This window comes from Acanthopagrus latus, chromosome 15, assembly GCF_904848185.1.
Source record: "Acanthopagrus latus isolate v.2019 chromosome 15, fAcaLat1.1, whole genome shotgun sequence".
Classification (NCBI taxonomy): Eukaryota; Metazoa; Chordata; class Actinopteri; order Spariformes; family Sparidae; genus Acanthopagrus; species Acanthopagrus latus.
Genome location: NC_051053.1, coordinates 5,695,212 through 5,713,500, shown reverse-complemented (window position 1 = coordinate 5,713,500; position 18,289 = coordinate 5,695,212). Strand labels below are relative to the sequence as shown.

At 42.8% G+C, this 18,289-nt stretch overlaps 2 protein-coding genes across 3 annotated transcripts; both read left to right on the top strand.

The window, feature by feature from the left end:
- Positions 1-4,507: 4,507 nt before the first annotated feature.
- Positions 4,508-9,666, top strand: lrit1a (leucine-rich repeat, immunoglobulin-like and transmembrane domains 1a). The gene is made up of 4 exons (XM_037122640.1): positions 4,508-4,785; positions 5,290-5,750; positions 7,030-7,335; positions 7,627-9,666. The coding sequence occupies exons 1-4, from the start codon at positions 4,664-4,666 to the stop codon at positions 8,691-8,693; spliced, it is 1,956 nt and encodes a 651-aa protein (XP_036978535.1). The 5' UTR covers positions 4,508-4,663; the 3' UTR covers positions 8,694-9,666.
- Positions 9,667-11,545: 1,879 nt separating this feature from the next.
- On the top strand, positions 11,546-17,157 carry lrit2 (leucine-rich repeat, immunoglobulin-like and transmembrane domains 2). Of its 2 annotated transcripts, XM_037124322.1 has the most exons (4): positions 11,546-11,865; positions 12,859-13,652; positions 15,398-16,137; positions 16,375-17,157. In XM_037124322.1, the coding sequence occupies exons 1-4, from the start codon at positions 11,756-11,758 to the stop codon at positions 16,399-16,401; spliced, it is 1,671 nt and encodes a 556-aa protein (XP_036980217.1). In that variant the 5' UTR covers positions 11,546-11,755; the 3' UTR covers positions 16,402-17,157. The 2 variants fall into 2 exon arrangements, with proteins under 2 accessions (XP_036980217.1, XP_036980216.1); XM_037124321.1 differs by having other exon boundaries at positions 15,398-17,157.
- The last annotated feature ends 1,132 nt before the right edge of the window (positions 17,158-18,289 follow it).

The following is an 18,289-nucleotide window of genomic DNA, read 5'->3' as shown; positions in this document are numbered from 1 at the left end:
CCTGAAGCCGGGTTTTGACGCTTGAACTAAGGCGCAGACTGTCAGAGACCTTTCGCTTCCCTCCGTCCGGATCCTTTACGATGTGCCTCTGTGTGGCCGAAGGGAGCCCGCTTTTAAAGGGGCATTTCACGTGAAAAGCATGCACTTTATTATGTAAAGCCCCCGCGCTCTCTGTCGCCCCAATCCGTGCAGGAATGTCTTAATGAACGTAACCACACAAACGCAGCGCTTAATGCGCAACAGTAAAGCCCCTCAATTAGTTACACAACAAGCCTTTGTGTCTCCGCGTCCCGGTGAGAGGATGCAGCCGCTGCTGATGTCAGACGACGCGTTGGATGCGGCTCCGCGTCGCTTTAAGGAGACGCAACAGGTGTCTGCAGGGCGTCAGACTCCTGCCAATCAGAAGTCACACTGAGAGGAAAACAAACACCATCACACCCCCCCACATCAACTAACAATAATAACCCCATCGCTCATTTTTGTTGTTGCCTCAGGTTGTGCATGAGTGTTTGACTCATGTTCCATCCAGAGGCTACACAGCTACGAAATGAATAACTAGATAAACACTCATGTGAATACAAGTGGAACATGGTGCTCTTCTCTGCAAGCCATAGGATAAGGCTGTTTAACATATACACTTTGCAGCCTCACACACATGCACAAAAACACCCTGCATCTCATGCACGGTTTGTCATCACGATCATGTTTATCCCTAAATTGAATATTTGTCGTATCCAGCCGACGTCTAAATGAGTGCACGGTGAGAAACCAAGTGTACAAAAAAACAAATCAGCCGCACTGCAAGGCAACCAGATGAGCTCATAAACACAAGCTGCGAAAGGCCGAACACGCCTTCGCTGGATTATTCGATGTTATCCCTCGTGTACTATCAACACGGTGTCAAGATTACATTTCTCCATGTCTCTGTCATCGTGAGTATCGCAATATTGGTGGGCCTCTAATGTGATGTCTTTAACTAACTAAAGGCGCACTATGCAACTTTTTGCGAGAGCTAACACGAGCTTGGGACGTACTTTAAAGCCGTACGCCACACGGACTTTTGTTTATCGACCCCGGAGCGAAGCAGGTTTGTGATTTGAGTTATGAAGGGGTGACAAAAAAGAGATTATAAAAGTCCTACAGTTCAAGAATATACGGGACATTAAAACCAAAATTGTCACAAAAAACTTGCATAGTGTGCCTTTAAAGTGACCGCGTCCACTTTGTTATTAACGGCACAGTCGTTACACTACTGGGCGTCGATATGAGCGCTGTCGATCTGTGTCTTTATTAATCCTTTGTCCCATATAACAGCGCTCTGTTTTGACTAGTGGACACGTCAGCATTTGTTCTGTTGCCGGAATGAAACTTTTTTGGTAGACACACACTGACCTCAAGAGATTAAAGCCCACTGTGACATCTGCCTGAAATGAGAGAGGGCAGAACAAAATTGCGCTTTTGGAGCCGCAGACACAACACGATTTACTAGAGGCCCAATTCAGTCAGGAGTTTCCTGTTTGATGAGGGGGAGGAAGTGCGCGTAATAAAATCTTACTATAGGGCACTTTAGATTCCAAAAACAAATGGTTAATTCTTATGTGTCAGGTCATGATAAGCGATAAAACCACTGAACTGAATAAGCTGTATGTGAGATTATGTGGGAACATGCTAACACTCAGCTGTCTTATGATGTCGAGTCCTTGCTTGCAATTTTTTGCAAGAGTTTGTTTTTTCAGTCCAAAATCGCTCTTAAAGTGTGTAATCAGCTTTTGGAAATTCATCCCATTCCTGATTATGTAGAATGGCACTCAGCAGAGTGCATACCTCCGCCAAGACCCAACATTCCCCTTTCATATACTTCACAGAAAGCCATTTTAATTATGCCTGATTTGTTCACCCATTAAGATCCATGCATTTTGCCCTGATAAATGAAAGAAAATGTTGAAAAATGCCCTTAAAAAATCCCCTTATTTGGATCCACTCAAAAAGTTGAAGGGGTCTCCTCTGGGCCGAGACCCATCCTCCATCCTCCATCTAAAGTACACGCAAGACTAATAAGATGTGGACAGAACAGCAAACAATCCAAAACCCTGTTTATTCTCATGTTCCTTCAGTATATTTTCAGTATAGCGTATTTTTTGCACACTCAGAATGACATTGCACCTCAAATAAATGCCAGTCTTCTGGTTTATACAAATGTAAAAGGACGGCTTTATTGGACTCAGTAAATGGGATTAACGACTTGTGGCGCAATATGGAATGTTTAAGGTTTTCAACACGAGGGAACATGATTGCTCAACATGTTTAGAGCTTCAGCACAGCCGTGCATGGCTCCAAACCCACTCATACTACGACCTTTGACTCAAAGGCATTTCATACTGAAGATTAAAGATTGCAATAAAACTAAACTGAAAAGAGCCTCAGGAAGGAAGGGGAACACTTGAATATATCAGTATGTGGCACACATGCAGATATATAGAGAGTTACTACACTATATTCAGGATTGTTAATTACAGTACACAGTTATTATGAGATAAAATAAGAGATTATTATTGTCTGTATTAATCTGTGATTGTGGTATCATTCCATTGGATTTGTTCATCATTGATAAAGTTGTTTCTGTGCTTTAAAACTTGACTTGGCACAGTGGAGAGATGTGGGTCAGATGTAAAGTGGGTTCTTACTGCCAAGTTGGTCAAACACATTAAAGTGTTTCACCATCTCTCCCGTGAGAACCCTTCACAGTGCCAGTCAAGTGTCATACTGAACTTCCAGTGGGATTAAATAAAAAGGGGGGAAACAATGAGTGAGTGCCAAACACCACATGGACTATTTACCCACATTTCAAAACAAAAGTTTTACAATTGGAGGTATTTCCCGTAGTAGTGTGGGACCAGGTCCAAATGGATTACTGAGGTGAAAAAAAAATGGAAGGCTATTGTAAGATTATTTTTAAGTCACTTATCATGCAATTGTTACTATAGTCTTCAATGTGTGGTGGCCCTGAACGTCAAAACACAGCAACGTGTCCCAAAACATGACATTTCATAACACACAACAGAATTTCTGAAACCAAATCATTACAAAAAAGAATGCTGTGTTTAGTGCTGTTGTGTTTTTTGTAAAATTGTGTTTTCTGTAATGTGTTTTCTGTAATATTGTGTTTTAATGTTGTGTTTTCTGAAAGACTGTGGGGTTAAGTTGAATGTTGTGTTTTCTGTAATATTGTGTTTTAATGTTGTGTTTTCTGAAAGACTGTGGGGTTAAGTTGAATGTTGTGTTTTCTGTAATGTTGTGTTTTCTGTAATGTTGTGTTTTCTGTAATATTGTGTTTTAATATTGTTGTGTTTTCTGTAATGTTGTGTTTTCTGTAATATTGTGTTTTAATATTGTTGTGTTTTCTGTAATGTTGTGTTTTCTGTAATATTGTGTTTTCTGTAATGTTGTGTTTTCTGTAATGTTGTGTTTTAATATTGTGTTTTCTGTAATATTGTGTTTTCTGTAATGTTGTGTTTTCTGTAATGTTGTGTTTTCTGAAATATTGTGTTTTAATGTTGTGTTTTCTGCAAGACTGTGGGGTTAAGTTAAATGTTTTTTGCTAAATGTTTTGTGTTTTCTGAATATGCTGTGTTTTCTGAAATATTATCGTGTTTTGTGAAATGCGGTTGTGTTTGTGAAACATTGTTTTGATTTGTGGAAGGCTGTGGTGTTTTGTGAAATGCTGCGTTTCCCGAAACTTTGTTGCGTTTAGTGAAATGCAGTTGTTTTTGTGAAACGTTGTTTTGTGAAGTTCTGTCGTGTTTTTTCTTGAAATGCTGTTTCAGGACCTTCAGGGCCACTGTATTGGTGGCTTAGAAAAATACTTGATAAATATCTCACAGGTGTACTTTTATATGCAGGTACATAAATGAAATAAATGAAATGGAACTGGAGTGCCAAAAGGGGTGAATGTAAGTGGAAGAGTGTACATCTGTTATGTGGTCTGGTGATGACTGAGGATTTGTATTTTCTGTGGTGGGAGACACTGCAGTCAAATGATTTAATTCACTGTTACCCATCAGCAGGGTTTATGTTCTATTATTTTGACAGGAAAAAAAGTTGTATTTGAATATTTGTTCAAACCAAAGTCTGAAAGTTGTTCCAGTGCAAAAAAGGATGGCAGATTAAGAATATGTTAAGTGAACATCTGTTGAGTGCACAGGCCCCACGGTTGGAGCCACAGACTATGATATAGGGGCCACCTTGTGGTAAAACATAGTGCTGTCCACTTACAGATTAACAGTCACGGCAGGGCTCAAATGAACAAGCTACATTTGAGGGAAAGAAAAAAAAAATCCAAACATCACAGTGGATTATGACCATTTCGGAAGTGTTTTTTTTTTTCTGTGATAATAAATAGGGACGTCTCTGCGCAGCCTATCGGATTCCGGGATGCAATACGCATCCAAATGAAAAGAACGCCAGTCCTTTCACTAATCCTTGTCTATCCTTTTTATCTCGGGACTCATAGCAGTCGGATCACTATGGGACAGCGAAGCGGTGGGACAAAGCCATGCGGATGATATTCCTGTAAATGAGCGAAAAAAAGCAGGTCTGTTTGACTTCAGTGGGCGCAAACTGGGCGCATGTAGGCAAGCTGCTGTATGCGTAAAAGTGGGCCAAAATGTTCCTCGTCCTGCTCCTGGGGCTCTACGTGGCCGCAGGAGAACTTGTCTCCTCAGTGAGCTCCTGTCCGTCGCAGTGCAGCTGTTTTTACCACAACCTGAGTGATGGATCAAAGGCCAGGTAAGGAGGAGGTCCAAATGAAAAAAAAAAAAAAAAAAAAAAAAGATTTTAGACCAAAATCGCACTGTTAATGTGGTCTGGTTTGTGCGCACAGACGCATCTTTTTGGGCGGACAGGTCTTGTCCTCATACGGGGACAGATGTTTGCATGGAGGTGAACACGTGTGCGAAAGATAATTCAGGGAGTGCATGTCGGTCCAATTTTATTTAATGCAGGATTATCTCTCAAAGGCACTTTCAACCCCCCCATCTATGCGTTTTATGTGAGTTTGGATGGATTGGGAAATCAGTATTTGAGATTTTAGGTTCTTGTGCACTTTCATCATATTTCCGCATCCTTTAGATTTCAAAATATGATTGGCATGATAGACTTTAGTGATTTATATCAAATACATTGTTTTATATCTAATTCACTATATTGCATTGCAAACATGTTCTACCGTGCGTAGTTTGTGAGGGAGTTTCGGTGCTGAACACAGATTAACCTGTCATGTCTCACTTTTAGGAGCGTCATTTGCAATGATCCCGAGATATCTCTTGTGCCTGTCGGGTTCCCTGTTGACACATCCAAGCTGCGGATTGAGAAGACAGCCATCCAGCGGATACCAAGCGAAGCCTTCAACTACCTCTCCAGTCTGGAATTCCTGTGGATGTCTTTCAACACGCTGTCCGCCTTGAATCCAGATAGTTTCCGGGGACTGTTCAACCTGGAGGAGCTTCGTCTGGACGGGAATGCCCTCACCGCCTTTCCCTGGGAATCCCTCATGGATATGCCCAGCCTCAGACTTCTCGATTTGCACAACAACCAGCTCACCTCGCTGCCAGCGGAGTCCACCACTTACATCAAGAACCTCACCTACCTGGATCTGTCCAGCAACAGCCTGCTGACTCTGCCGGCGGAGGTGCTCTCCACATGGCTGGCGCCAAAACCCGTGCAAGGGCCAGAGAGCTCCAAAATGATACTTGGTAAGGGTCAGTGTGCATCCTGAGCGCCAGCCTCCTTTCACCCAAACCTTCAGGTCCTGATTTATGACTGCCTCGCATTAAAACCAAATCATTACATTATCAATCATTATCTTTACGCACACTGTTGAAACACTGTGCGTAAAGATATTTAGCTTTTAGAGGCCAAAAACACACATTCAGTATTGGGTTTATAATTTAAGTGTTTGTCAGAAACTATGAATCTTCCCGTGGCTGCATATATGTGGATGCTGCTGTATAATGAATGGTATGGTATATAGCAAATCAAAGATGGATAATAATAATAATAATAATAATAATAATAATAATAATAATAATAATAATAATAATATAAACTATTCGAACTATATCGAAACTATCTATTGAAAGGATTCAAATTATTACTCTATTATTTTTTTTAGAAGTTGCCATTACTGGCAAATACTAAAAAAAAGTATGTATTTATGCAAACAGCTAAATTATAGTGTATCATAAACCATTTATTAAATGTGCATAAAGTTCTTATAAATGGTAAATAAGGGGTTAAATAAATTGCCACCAAGATTAATTAAATTCTCCACCTCGTGGCCCAAAACAAATGACCAAACTCTAAGTTTTGAAATTCTCTGCACTCAAATTTTCTCTCGACTGAGAGTATACAGCCTTTTTCAAAAATAGCAAAATTATTCATTTTGTAATAATATAATTAACATTACAATGTTTCCTGCCCCATTCTACTCTAATACATCTTTTAAAATGAGAGAATATGCTGAGGTTTAATTCGGTGTGGAAAACGTGGGGCTATATTGAAGTTGTTGTTTTGTTTTGTTTTTTTGCCTTTAACAGCTTTGAGAGTGCTGCTGCACCTCAGAGCCTTCTGCACATTTAGAAATACACATGACGATTTGTTGGGTTTCCTCTCGCTCATCTTCCTCATCCTCATCCTCAGAACAGTGGCCAGATGTTCCAGGTTCAGCTCTGAAGGTCGGCGCTTTGGTCAAGGACAGGGAGGGTGAAATTTCGGCCAAACCTGACCTTCAGCAGACCACCACTATCATCATCATCATCATCCTCATCCTCATCATCATCATCATCCTCATCACCACCACTACCATCATTGCCGTAGTCATGGTCATGATGTAGTTTATGAATTAAATGTTAATCCTCTTACAGGATTAACATCCTAACATCCACACCGGCCATCTGCAGGCTGCTCCATCACTTTGCACACAGCTGGACGCTCGTCTTCCTCCTGTAGCCTCACTTGTGCCCTCGCCCTCAGGTCTCCACGACAACCCCTGGGTGTGCGACTGCCGGCTCTACGACCTGGTCCAGTTCCAGAAGTTCCCCACCCTCTCGGTGGCGTTCATCGACACAAGGCTCCGGTGTTCGTCTCCAGAGAGCGTCTCCGGGGTCTTGTTCAGCGACGCGGAGCTGCGGCGCTGTCAGCTCCCGCGGATCCACACGGCTGTGGCACGAGTCCGGAGCGCGGTTGGCAACAATGTGCTCCTCCGCTGCGGGACCATCGGGGTCCCCATCCCTGACCTGTCGTGGCGCAGGGCAGACGGACGACTCCTTAACGGAACAGGTGAGTCAGCAGATCTGTGAATGTCTGGGTGTTTGCATTGTGTCTGAGATAAGGTGCTTTCGTCTGTTAATTAATCAGAAAGCTACCAGTGGAGATAGTAAGGTTGGTAAGTCTGACTGACAGCTGGAGCTACAACCGTGACTTACGCAACACTGGTGATGATCAGCGCAGCCCTGTATAATCACCTGCTTGGCGTCTCTTTGCACATTTATAAAAGAGGATATTTCTCAGATGCCAGCTGTGTCCTTTATTTTGTAATGACCGCAGTCTCCAACCTCTCTGTCTCCACAGTCCAGCAGGAAAACTCAAAAGAGGGAATCACCTGGTCCATCCTCAGCGTCCCAGCTGTGTCCTTTCGTGATTCGGGGAAATATATCTGCAAGGCCGCTAACTACGCCGGGAACGCTGAGGCTGTAATTTCTCTCGTGGTCTCTAACCCCGCGAAACCAGAGGGGAACCAAACCAGCAGCGACAAGAAAGCCAAAGTCAAGAAACCCAACCAGATGGGCAAAGCTGCCTACCAGGAGAAACTGGTGGCCAGGTATGTGGCTCCAACCTCCAGCCCTTCAGCCCTGCCTGCCATGGATCCAGGCCTTCCACCAGGTCCTGGCCCCGATCCTGGAGTCGCCAGTTACAGCCTGGCTGACAGAGCCACCCCGGGGCCGGCCACCTCCTCCAACCCAGACGCCCTGCTGGACCTGGAGAAGACTAATCTGAGCAACCTGGCGGCCAACACCTCGTCGCTGCAGCAGGACCCGGACAGGGTGGTCCGCTCGGTAAAAGTTGTGGGGGACACAGACAATACGATTTCTCTGAACTGGAGAGCCCCCAAGGCCAAGAACACAACAGCATTTAGTGTGCTGTACGCCGTGTTTGGAGAGAGGGACATGAGGAAGATCAATGTCGGCGCGGGGCAAAACCGTGTAACCATCGAGGGTCTGGTGCCCAGGACCAAGTACATTGCCTGTGTGTGTGTGAGGGGGCTGATCCCCAAGAAGGAGCAGTGTGTCATATTTTCCACTGATGAAGCAGCCAGTGCGACTGGCACGCAGAGGCTGATCAATGTGATCGTGATCACCGTGGCCTGCATCATCGCCGTCCCGCTCACTGTCATCGTGTGCTGCGGGGCGCTGAAGAGGCGCATTCAGAAGTACTGGGGAAAGAAGTCCAAGGACATCCAAGATTCATACGTGACCTTTGAAACACTGTCGCCTGGCACGAAGGCCAAAGGGCTCGAGGGCGAGTATTTGAACAGACTGAACCCAGAGGAGTCCAACAGGCTGCTGTCAGCCCGTTCCAGCCTGGACTCCGAGGCCACGGCTAAGATAGAGGGACAGCCTAACGAGTACTTCTGCTGACATCATGCTCCAGCTCTGGCTCCTCCTCCACGCCACCTCCCTCGCTCCCACCCGCATCCACGCCTCACCCCGAGCCCCAACACCCATTCGCATCACCAGCCCCATCACCGCTCCCACCCCCATCTCCACCCGCACCCGTACCCCCACCACTACCCCTACGCTCACCCTCAACAGCACCCTGACGTCAGCCCCCCTCCCACGCGCTCCCGCACGCCCACGCCATGGGATTCCCCGCCGCCAGTCCCTCCTCGCTGGATCACGCCACCGACTCCGCCGCCACAGAGAGCCAACTTCTATCAAAGGACTTTTGCACGCTGCACTATAATGGAAATATCAGTCTAGAGAATATTTAACATTTTAATTGTTTGTTTGTTTTTTCCAGACATGTGTAGACTATATCATGTTTCTTGCAGATCGAGTGAAACTTGCTAGACTGTCATACGTGTGTGCAAGCATTGCTAGTAAGACAACAATCAAACACGCTCACGCTTTTATGTCTAAAAGAATGTTTTTATCACTAAGCCTGTAAGAGTAAAACGCGTCAAAAGCTGAAAGGTGAAAGAGCACCACGATCATTGTGATTTAAATCTCATCTCACTTGCATGGCCCAGCGAAGAATCCTCTGCAACCCGATCTGACTTAAAGGGAACTCAGCGGTCGTTACTCCATTGTTTATATCCTATGTGTATGTGTATGATTTGTATATACAGTGCTGGGTGATGTACACTTACATATACAGTTAAGTCTGTGCCTCTGTATATATCTGTCATATGTTCTCAGAGAAGATATACACATAGGCATGGTTCAAGACGCTGGTGAATGGAGAAAAAGCTGGAGCTGGAGAGAAGTACGGAAAGGACTGAACTATGACACTTTGTAAATAGGGTGGGAATGATGCAAAAAAAAAAAAAAGAAAAAAAAAGAAATGTTAAACGATTTCTATTCCCAGCGATGAGACACATACTGAAATATCTCTATGTACCTGTTTTTTTTTTGTGCCACGTAGAGGCATCATGACCCCATTAAATGTCGATCTGTTCACTCCAGTTATATTATTTCAATAGAGTTAAATAAACTTTTATATATACATATCAAAGTTACGGCACTGTGTGTTCTTATCTCTGTCCTTTCACTTCACCATACTGAGGAATTTTAAAACTGGGTTTCCATTCAGCATGGATTTAAAAACGTTGTATCACGTGGACTTTTGAATATCAGCATCTGTCTCAGGTGTCTAAGGTTAAAGGATAAGTTCACCCAAAAATGTAAAACTCAGTCATTATCTACTCACCTAAATTTTGTGTGGACAGCCAGGGAAAGTTTTTAGTCCACCAAGCATTTCTGGAGCTTCACAGCAAAACAGCATTCTCGTAAACAACTGGAGTAGGTGGAGATAAAATATAATGTAACAACAACATTGACACCAGTGACACACGGGAGAGCTTGTGCGCCCACTTAGGACAAAGTGTGCACTAACACTTTTAACTTAATTGCTACATGGAAGATTTTGTCTGAAAAGGATGCAAACCACCTCCTTTTAGATAAAATGTTGGATCTCTGGCCTTTCAGAGACTTGGTTTACATGGGGGAGGTGTATTGAGCCATTTTATGAATTTGTAAGTCATTTTCTTTCATGTTTCAAAACAAGACTCCAGATCCTTCAGTTGTTTAAGAGAATGCTGCAACACTGATAGTGACTACGTTGTCATTTTTGGTTGAACTCACCCTTTGAATTTTTTGAGGGACATTGAAGGGGCACCATGTAAAAGAAATTCAAACTCAGAATTTAAATGATTTAATTGTAAATGAACAAACAAGCTGTTCTCAGAGGAAAATAAGGTCCCAGAACATTGTTTGAAGCTAGAAAGGTGGCAGGGTCCGCCAAATATAAACAGTAAAACCATACGGGAAAAAGGAAGACAGTATGAAGCTGTGTTGTCCTTTAAGGTCAGTTTGTTCATTTGGTTTATTCAGTCATGAAAACAAAGAGCGTTTGTTAATTTAATTTGTTTAGGCATAAAAATATCAGTCAGTGAAGATCTTTCTCTTCTGATTAAAATTTCTTACCGAAAACTACGTAGTGCACCTTTAAAGGCACACACTTATGATAACTTACCCTTTGTAAAGAGTTTGACAGTTGAAATGGCTTTATTATTTTCCTTTAGTATTGCTTCATAAATCAGTTGTTAATCATTAAATAAAAAACCTTTATGTTCCTCACACAGTTTTTATCGTCACACTGGACATTTCTCTTTGTTAAAAACTCTGTATTTCATCTATAAAACCCTCTAATTGCCCACTTATTATCTTACAAAGCCTTAATGATTAACACTTTACAACAACATCAAGACAAACATCAGTACATTTATGAATAATTCAACTGAAGTTGATGGTTATTTGACTATTAACAAACAATTAAAAGCTTTTAAAATAATTTATTAAGAAAGTGTTCATTATAAAGTTGCAACTGATGTTTAGAAACTTTACATTACTTAATAAATGGCTTATAAAGGATTTCATAGGATTTCATTTATAACAGTGATATCAATATGAATCAACTATAAATGTACCACTTATTAATGATGGTCATTGTAAAGTGTTACCCATAAATCTTAGCCAATATGCATTTCTTAATAACTCATTATCATGTATAAATGTAGATTTGGCTGAATAGATATCGTGAAACTCACAAGTATTTATCAATGGTTTTAAAGTCTTCATGACTACGTAGAGGGGGTAAATACCAATTAGAGGGATTTTTCACTATCTGGCAACCCAAAACCTCTCTTGTTATTGGCATAAAGATGATCAGTGAAGAACCTTACTGGCTACATTAGGTACAACTTCTTAGAGGTTGACTTATCAGAAACCAACTAGTAGGTCAGAGCTCCTGTCACCGACCGTCAAGTGTTAATCGTGCGTGTCTTCAAAGAATTAGACGCCACTTGTCCTGTGCGCCGGTGCGTCAGGGGATTAAGTTTAATTGGCTTCTCTCGTCTGCCCCACTCGGCGTGTCCTGCGCTCGAATGTAGTCCTCAACTCTAGGTATTTTTTCGCGGACTATGGACATAATTTGTTCCCTGCTAGTCATAGCTGTGTTCATCATCCAGGCGCATGAAACTTCCTCTCAATGTTTACGCGGGTGCAGCTGTGTGGAGGACCGTCACGGCAGGTGAGACCTGGTTTCCTGCGCCAAGGCGGAGAGAGATTTAGCCCCTGTAACTGTGTCAGTGGGCGATAGAGGAACAACTGAAGACATATGGTTAAAATAAACGTAGGCTGTGTTGTCTTAAACAGTGGTGGAATGTAACTCTACTGTACTAAAGTACATTTCTGAGGTACTTGAGACCTGTTTTATGTTACTTTGCACTTGTATTTCATCAAATCCTAAAGGGGGAAAACATGTTATACTCCATTCATATGACTGCTATAGTCACTATTTACCTTACTTATTACAATTAGCTATACAAAATATAAGTATAATAAAATAAGTACCTCAAATGTCATACTTGAGTAAAGTCATGTTTAAATATTACTTTGCTTAAAGGGAAAGTCACCCATACAAACTGTTCTGGAGTAATAGTCTTAAAGTATCTGATATTAAATGCTCTAAAGTATCAAAATGGAAGTAAAAAGTACATTATAAACATATGTAATATATTTGATATGTTTGCATGCTGTGGGTCAGTTGAAGATTCGATTAGATTTCAGATTTTTTTCTGATCAGTGTTTTTAATCATTTTCTTAAAAATGTGCTGCTTTGGCTCTGATGCAGCATGTAATGTGCAAAGTAACTGGTAACTAAAGATATCAAATGAACGTAGTGGAGATGGAAATGTAAAATAGTTGCCTCCAAAATGTAGTGGAGTGGAAGTATTACTGAGTGAAGTATCTAAAAGAACGTGTATAGTACTTGAGTAAATGTACTTTACTTTGTTTAAGCAACTTGGGTGCAAATGCGTTTGTACTTTTACTCAAGCAAAATCATTAATGCGGGTCTTGTAACTGAAGTAGATGATCCACACACTTAACCGCCGCTGCTCAAAAAGGTCAAAAGATTAAGGGTTAAATGGAGGTCTGTCGCTCTGACTTGTGGGCTTGTAAATTGTGTTGATGAGGCGTTAGGTGACCAGATGTTCGTGTGAACTCTTCCCTTCCCTCATAGGTCGCTCGTGTGTATGGAGGAGAGCGCGTTTGGGGCCATACCAGAGAACCTTCCAGATGATATGACCAAAATACGCATAGAGAAGTCTCACTTCACCGAGATCCCCAGAGGGGCGTTCACTCAGACACCCGCCTTGGAGAACTTGTGGCTCAACTTCAATGATATCACAGTGATAAACTCGAAGGGTCTGGAGGGTTTGTGGAACTTGACCGAGCTCCGCCTGCAGGGCAACAAGCTGCGCTCAGTGCCATGGACAGCGTTCGAGGACACGCCGGCCCTCAAGATCCTGGACCTGAAGCACAACCAGCTGGACGTCCTGCCGGAGCATGCGTTAAAATATTTGCCAGGTCTGACCTACTTAGACTTATCCTTCAATCGGCTTACGGTAATATCGAAGGAGGTCTTCCAAAACTGGCCCCTCTACCAAAAACTGCAGACCCTGGAGGCGGGGCGGGAGCCGAGCGCGTTCGGGCCGAACGTCGTCCTGGCGCTCCACGACAACGCGTGGCTCTGCGACTGCCGCCTGAAGGGCTTCGTGGAGTTCATCCGTTCCCTGAGCCCCCCGATTATTCTGATGAACTCCTACTTGACCTGCTCAGGGCCGGACTTTAGGGCGGGGAAGTTCTTCCACGAGGTAGAGCTGAAGGCGTGCATGAAGCCGGCGGTCACCACCCCGGCCCCCAACATCAGCCTGCCGCTGGGCGCCAACCTCACCCTGCGCTGCCTCGCCAAGGCCAGGCCCGACCCGGCGGTGTGGTGGACATATGGCCTGAAGATAATCAGAGGATTTCATGGTGAGAGTGTGGTGTCCAGGGCGTGTCATCCACGCACCCGGCTCCAGTGATATCTTGTGGTAAATTAGATACTTAAACACACATTTTAATCTCAGACTCTCAGGCTGTAACCTCTCTTCAAGATCAGGAGGGGTAAATCTGGATATTGCCCCCCTCCCCGCCTCGATATAATCACTCTGGATCTGCACAACACCATCAGTGTTGATTAAGAGTGTTGGAGATTACAGTGTGCTGTAGCCTACCTAATGTCCGCCGTGTTGCCCTACTCTGTAATTAAGTAAACATCTGCGTCATTAGACTTAACCTTCAGAGTGGAGTGCTTGCTGTGGATCATGACTGCAGGGCAGCCCGTCCATCATAAACCAAGCGGACTGCTGCTGCTGCTCCCACTATCCACGTGTTGTCCACGATCCACAGGCGTCTTACATTTGAAAGGGTTTAAACCAGAGTTTTTCACTTATACACACTTGTGTAGAGTGTAGAGGCAAAAGTGTTCACATAAACATGACGGTGAAGACTTAAATAAGCACTATCTAATAAGGTATCCTTTTCTAAGACATAATATAAGGTAGAAGTGATCTATTAATGCTTATAGGTCAGTCATAGGCCAATCATAAGAACAGCTTCCCAGTTGCCAGGTAATGGAAAAACTCCCTGGCTGGTGAGTGATTTAAAGCCGAACCATGAGTTAATCTTTATTTAAGAGTAATGAGTGTCTGACTTGCTAATAAGCCCTCAAGAATTGTTAATATTTACTTAATGAATGCTTTTTTCACTGTCTAATAAGCAAATATCAATTGATAAAGTATTTGTAATATAAAGTAATTCTGATTTTTGAAATATTAACAAGTGGCTTATAAAGTTAGTTTGCTCTGTTTTCAGAGGGTCCGACGTCTCCTTGATGAATTCAACAACTACAGGAATTCTGGCAACAAAAAAATTCTCATCTTATTTTGGCTCTACAAATTATTCTATTTCATTTTATTTATAAGTTACAAGTTGTGATTCATAAAACATTTATAAACCCAATAGTAACAACTGATAAACTCTTCACAAAGCACAAAGCACAAAGCACAAAGCGTACTACATCAGTGAAGAGTAAGCTCGCTTAATTCTTATTCAGACTTTTCAGTTCCAATGTGACCGATGTTGTTTGGACCACATGCACTTTAATATGAGGACATATAAGCGTGATCGCAAATGGTCCTCACTAAACTACGTCAGTCTGTAAAAATAAATGTTAAAGCCATACTTTGCTATTTATGAGCATTCCTTTTGCATCAGCTATGTTACTATTATCACAATACTTTGAAATAAAACATTTCATTTTAGAGTTTCAGCATTTGTTCATCAATTAGTTGGTCGATTGCAGAAAAGGTGATTCGCCACAATTTTGACAAGTGAATGATGATTTCAGTTTGTCAGGCAAAAATGGCAAAGATTTACAAGTTTCAGCTTGGAAGCTGTCTCTCCCATTATAATGTTGTGTTCACTCTTTTCCAACATGTTCTGCATCAGATGAGCATTGGAAAACCTGATCGAATAATTGATAATGAAAATAATTGATGAGGATCGTATTGTTCTCCAGCCTTTTCCTTTATATGGAAAACAGTGTAATAATTTGTGGTCAAGTTTGTCAAATCTGGGAAAACGTCTTAGAATAATACGTTTTGTCATACTGAGTTGTACTGTCAATGCTTGCGTGCCCCATTAAATAACATAGTGTATCCCCGTTTGTCTCCCAGAGTCTCAGGAGAGAGTGGATGAAGACACCATCAGATCCCTCCTGGTGATCCCCTCCCTCCACGCAGCTGACCGCGGCGTCTACACCTGCACTGCCATCAACTTCATCGGTAACTCCTCTGTCAACATCCTCCTGGACGTCCTCTCTCCCGGAGGCTCCCAGTCATCGCTCCCTCCCGGAGCCCTGGCTCCGCCTGCTGCTGGCGATGAAAACGTCTACATTGACATCCGCATCGCCAAACAGACAGTACGCGGCATCTCCATCGAGTGGTACGCGGCCTTGGAGCGCCCGACGGAGACGTGGTTCACCGTCCATTTTGGCCAGGCTGACAACAGTAAGAAGGAAATGATCTACATCGGCCCCGGGATTCACACGTACTCCGTCTCTGACCTGATGCCCGCGACCAAATACGAAATCTGCGTGACCCTAAAGAGCCAGGCGCCACGTCCCGGCCAGTGCATTGTGTTCGTAACAGGAAGTGACGTCACTGAGATGGAACAGAGGGAGAAGCTGATTCACATAGTGGTTATAGTTTTAGCCATGGTGCTGGCGGTGCCTATAGGCATGTATGCCTGCACCACCGACACTAAGTTTGCCTGCGTGGAGGGCATCATGGAGTCCTGGAAGAACCGGCGGAGAGAAAACAACCCAATGGAGCGGGAGAGGCAGGGCACCTTCGACAGCCTGCAGGCCGCCAGCGACGAGGGCCTGGTCAATAAAGATTCAAGCGAAGACAGGAAGGTGAGGAGGAGGTCAGACGACAGACTGTCTAAGGGGAAGGCTGAGCACAGCAGGCTCACAGCTGAGCTATACTGAATTTGCTAAAATGAGGGAAACATGAAACTGACATGAAGTCTCCTACCCTTGACATAACAAAATAAGAATAGACCTGCTTTATGATGCTCTATGAATATAATATTCAGAAGAATGACAATATTGTCTGCCTTGGTTTTAATCTCATCTCTTCCTCTGTTCTAGGCCGGGGAGTTTGTTGCAAAGATGTGAAAGGTGACCGTTATGTCGAGAGTGTAATTGGAGGACTGTAGAGAGGTGCTGCACGATGTGTCTGTCTGAAATATGACGTGTTTGTCTTGCTGTCATGAAACGTTTAAAATGTAAAATGCTGCTTCATGAAGCCTTGAATGGAGGACTTCTTAAAAATTCATTGTGAGTGCATTTAAAAAACGGAATATTTCTGCAGTATGTGGTTTCCTCATCTTTATGTAGCTCTCTGATATTGCTTTCTGTATTACTATCCATATTTATATACTTATATATATCAGCTAATGTCATGTTCGCTTACTGCTGTGTAACAAGAACATCTCTTAAACTAAATGGCGAACATTTTGAAATGAAAAGCGATTGTGCACTGTGTCAGTAGACAATGTCTCTGTTAGATTAAGTTAAAGTAGAACACAGCATGAGACTGTCATTTGATGAGTTATTTTATTATTTTGCTCTTTAAAAGCGCAAGAAGACACAATGTGTGTCAGTAGATTTAGCTCAATGGACATTTTTTTTTTCTTCCAATTTCAGCTTTTCATTTGAAATGAGATTGTGCACTCATGTCTTCGTGTGTGTGTGTGTGTGTGTGTGTGTGTGTGTGTGTGTGTGTGTGGTCATACGTGTGTTCTGTGATGTTTGCATTTGGAATAAATATTTTAAAGCAACATTTTTTAAGTGGCTAAATATCAAAAGTGACAAAACCTTAATCAAGTGTCTCTTTTATGTACTCCATGGTCCCCGTACATACTAAAATTGGATTTGAATAAAATTGTTTTGTCGGTTAAAGTGTGTATTTTCTGTATATCAATCAATTTATGTCGGATGTTTGCAAGTGAGGTCAAAGCAGCGGCTCACAGTGTATCACCTCTGACCAAGGAGGTTACGTTAGAGGTGTGTGTTTGTCAGCAGGGTCACACAAATACTACCAATCAGATTTCATAGAAACTTGGACGGATATATGATATGGACTGAATAAACCCCACTGACATTCTTTCTTAAACATTACAAGATAGTACAATTTTAGACATCTTTCTTATTTTCTAAGGGAATGATGCATGGATACTGATTCTAAAATCAGGTGCATTTAGGTGGTTTGTGTGTTGGGCTTTACACTACAGGTCCTGCACAGTTTTGATATTTTTCTTTATTTTTTGTGTGTCTTCTTTCAGATAAGTGGAAATAGAATATCCAAAGCACACAGTTCGATGTTCATTGTAGTTCAGATTTCGGTTTCTGCGTGCAAATTGGAGCATTTTAAATTAGACAGCCTCATTTGCATTTAAACAAGACATTTAGGACAACTTGAGGTACCAAAAACATACAGTCCCAATGCAAGTAATCAGCTGGAGAGGTTTCGCGGTGATGTCTATAAGTTGTTTTTATGCTGCACTCTTCCCCGTTTTTGTTTGCTGGAGGAGAAGACTGTCAGCAGGGAGGCAAAGGCGGGATTTTCTCCTCTGAACTGTGAAGTTTCACTGGCCTCTGCTGCTTCTCACTGTACATGCACGTCAGAGGTCCTTGTCCGATGCCTCTGGGAGCACAACACACAGCGGCCAATGCGTCACACATGATCTGCGCTGCCCGGCCCAGACAGATGGCGCATCGGATATGCCTCGGCCAATGGCATTGTTCATTTGACATAATACCCAAACACTGGCATCCAAACCCTAATTTTTTTTTTATTGTGTTTTGATTGTTGATTTTTTGCTTTAAAAATGAAAAATAAAAAGGTATAATGTGTTGTTTTAACGATATAAGGAATGCCCATAAAGAAAAGCGCGCTTTCCAGGCTTGCCTGAAGTGAACACAGGGGACGGAGGCAGACTCTGCCTCTGCCTCTCTGTGCCGTGTGAAATGAACGCAAACGGTTTAGGAGGTTTGCGCATGC

What these genes read in the sequence shown, in the direction of transcription:
- lrit1a (XM_037122640.1), top strand. Translation starts at nt 4,664, where the DNA reads ATGTTCCTCGTCCTGCTCCTGGGGCTCTACGTGGCCGCAGGAGAACTT. An exon ending in AGTGATGGATCAAAGGCCAG is followed by an intron (nt 4,786 to 5,289) that starts GTAAGGAGGAGG and finishes TCTCACTTTTAG; the next exon opens with GAGCGTCATTTGCAATGATC. An exon ending in ACGACTCCTTAACGGAACAG is followed by an intron (nt 7,336 to 7,626) that starts GTGAGTCAGCAG and finishes CTGTCTCCACAG; the next exon opens with TCCAGCAGGAAAACTCAAAA.
- lrit2 (XM_037124321.1), top strand. Translation starts at nt 11,756, where the DNA reads ATGGACATAATTTGTTCCCTGCTAGTCATAGCTGTGTTCATCATCCAG. An exon ending in GTGGAGGACCGTCACGGCAG is followed by an intron (nt 11,866 to 12,858) that starts GTGAGACCTGGT and finishes CTTCCCTCATAG; the next exon opens with GTCGCTCGTGTGTATGGAGG. An exon ending in GATAATCAGAGGATTTCATG is followed by an intron (nt 13,653 to 15,397) that starts GTGAGAGTGTGG and finishes TTTGTCTCCCAG; the next exon opens with AGTCTCAGGAGAGAGTGGAT.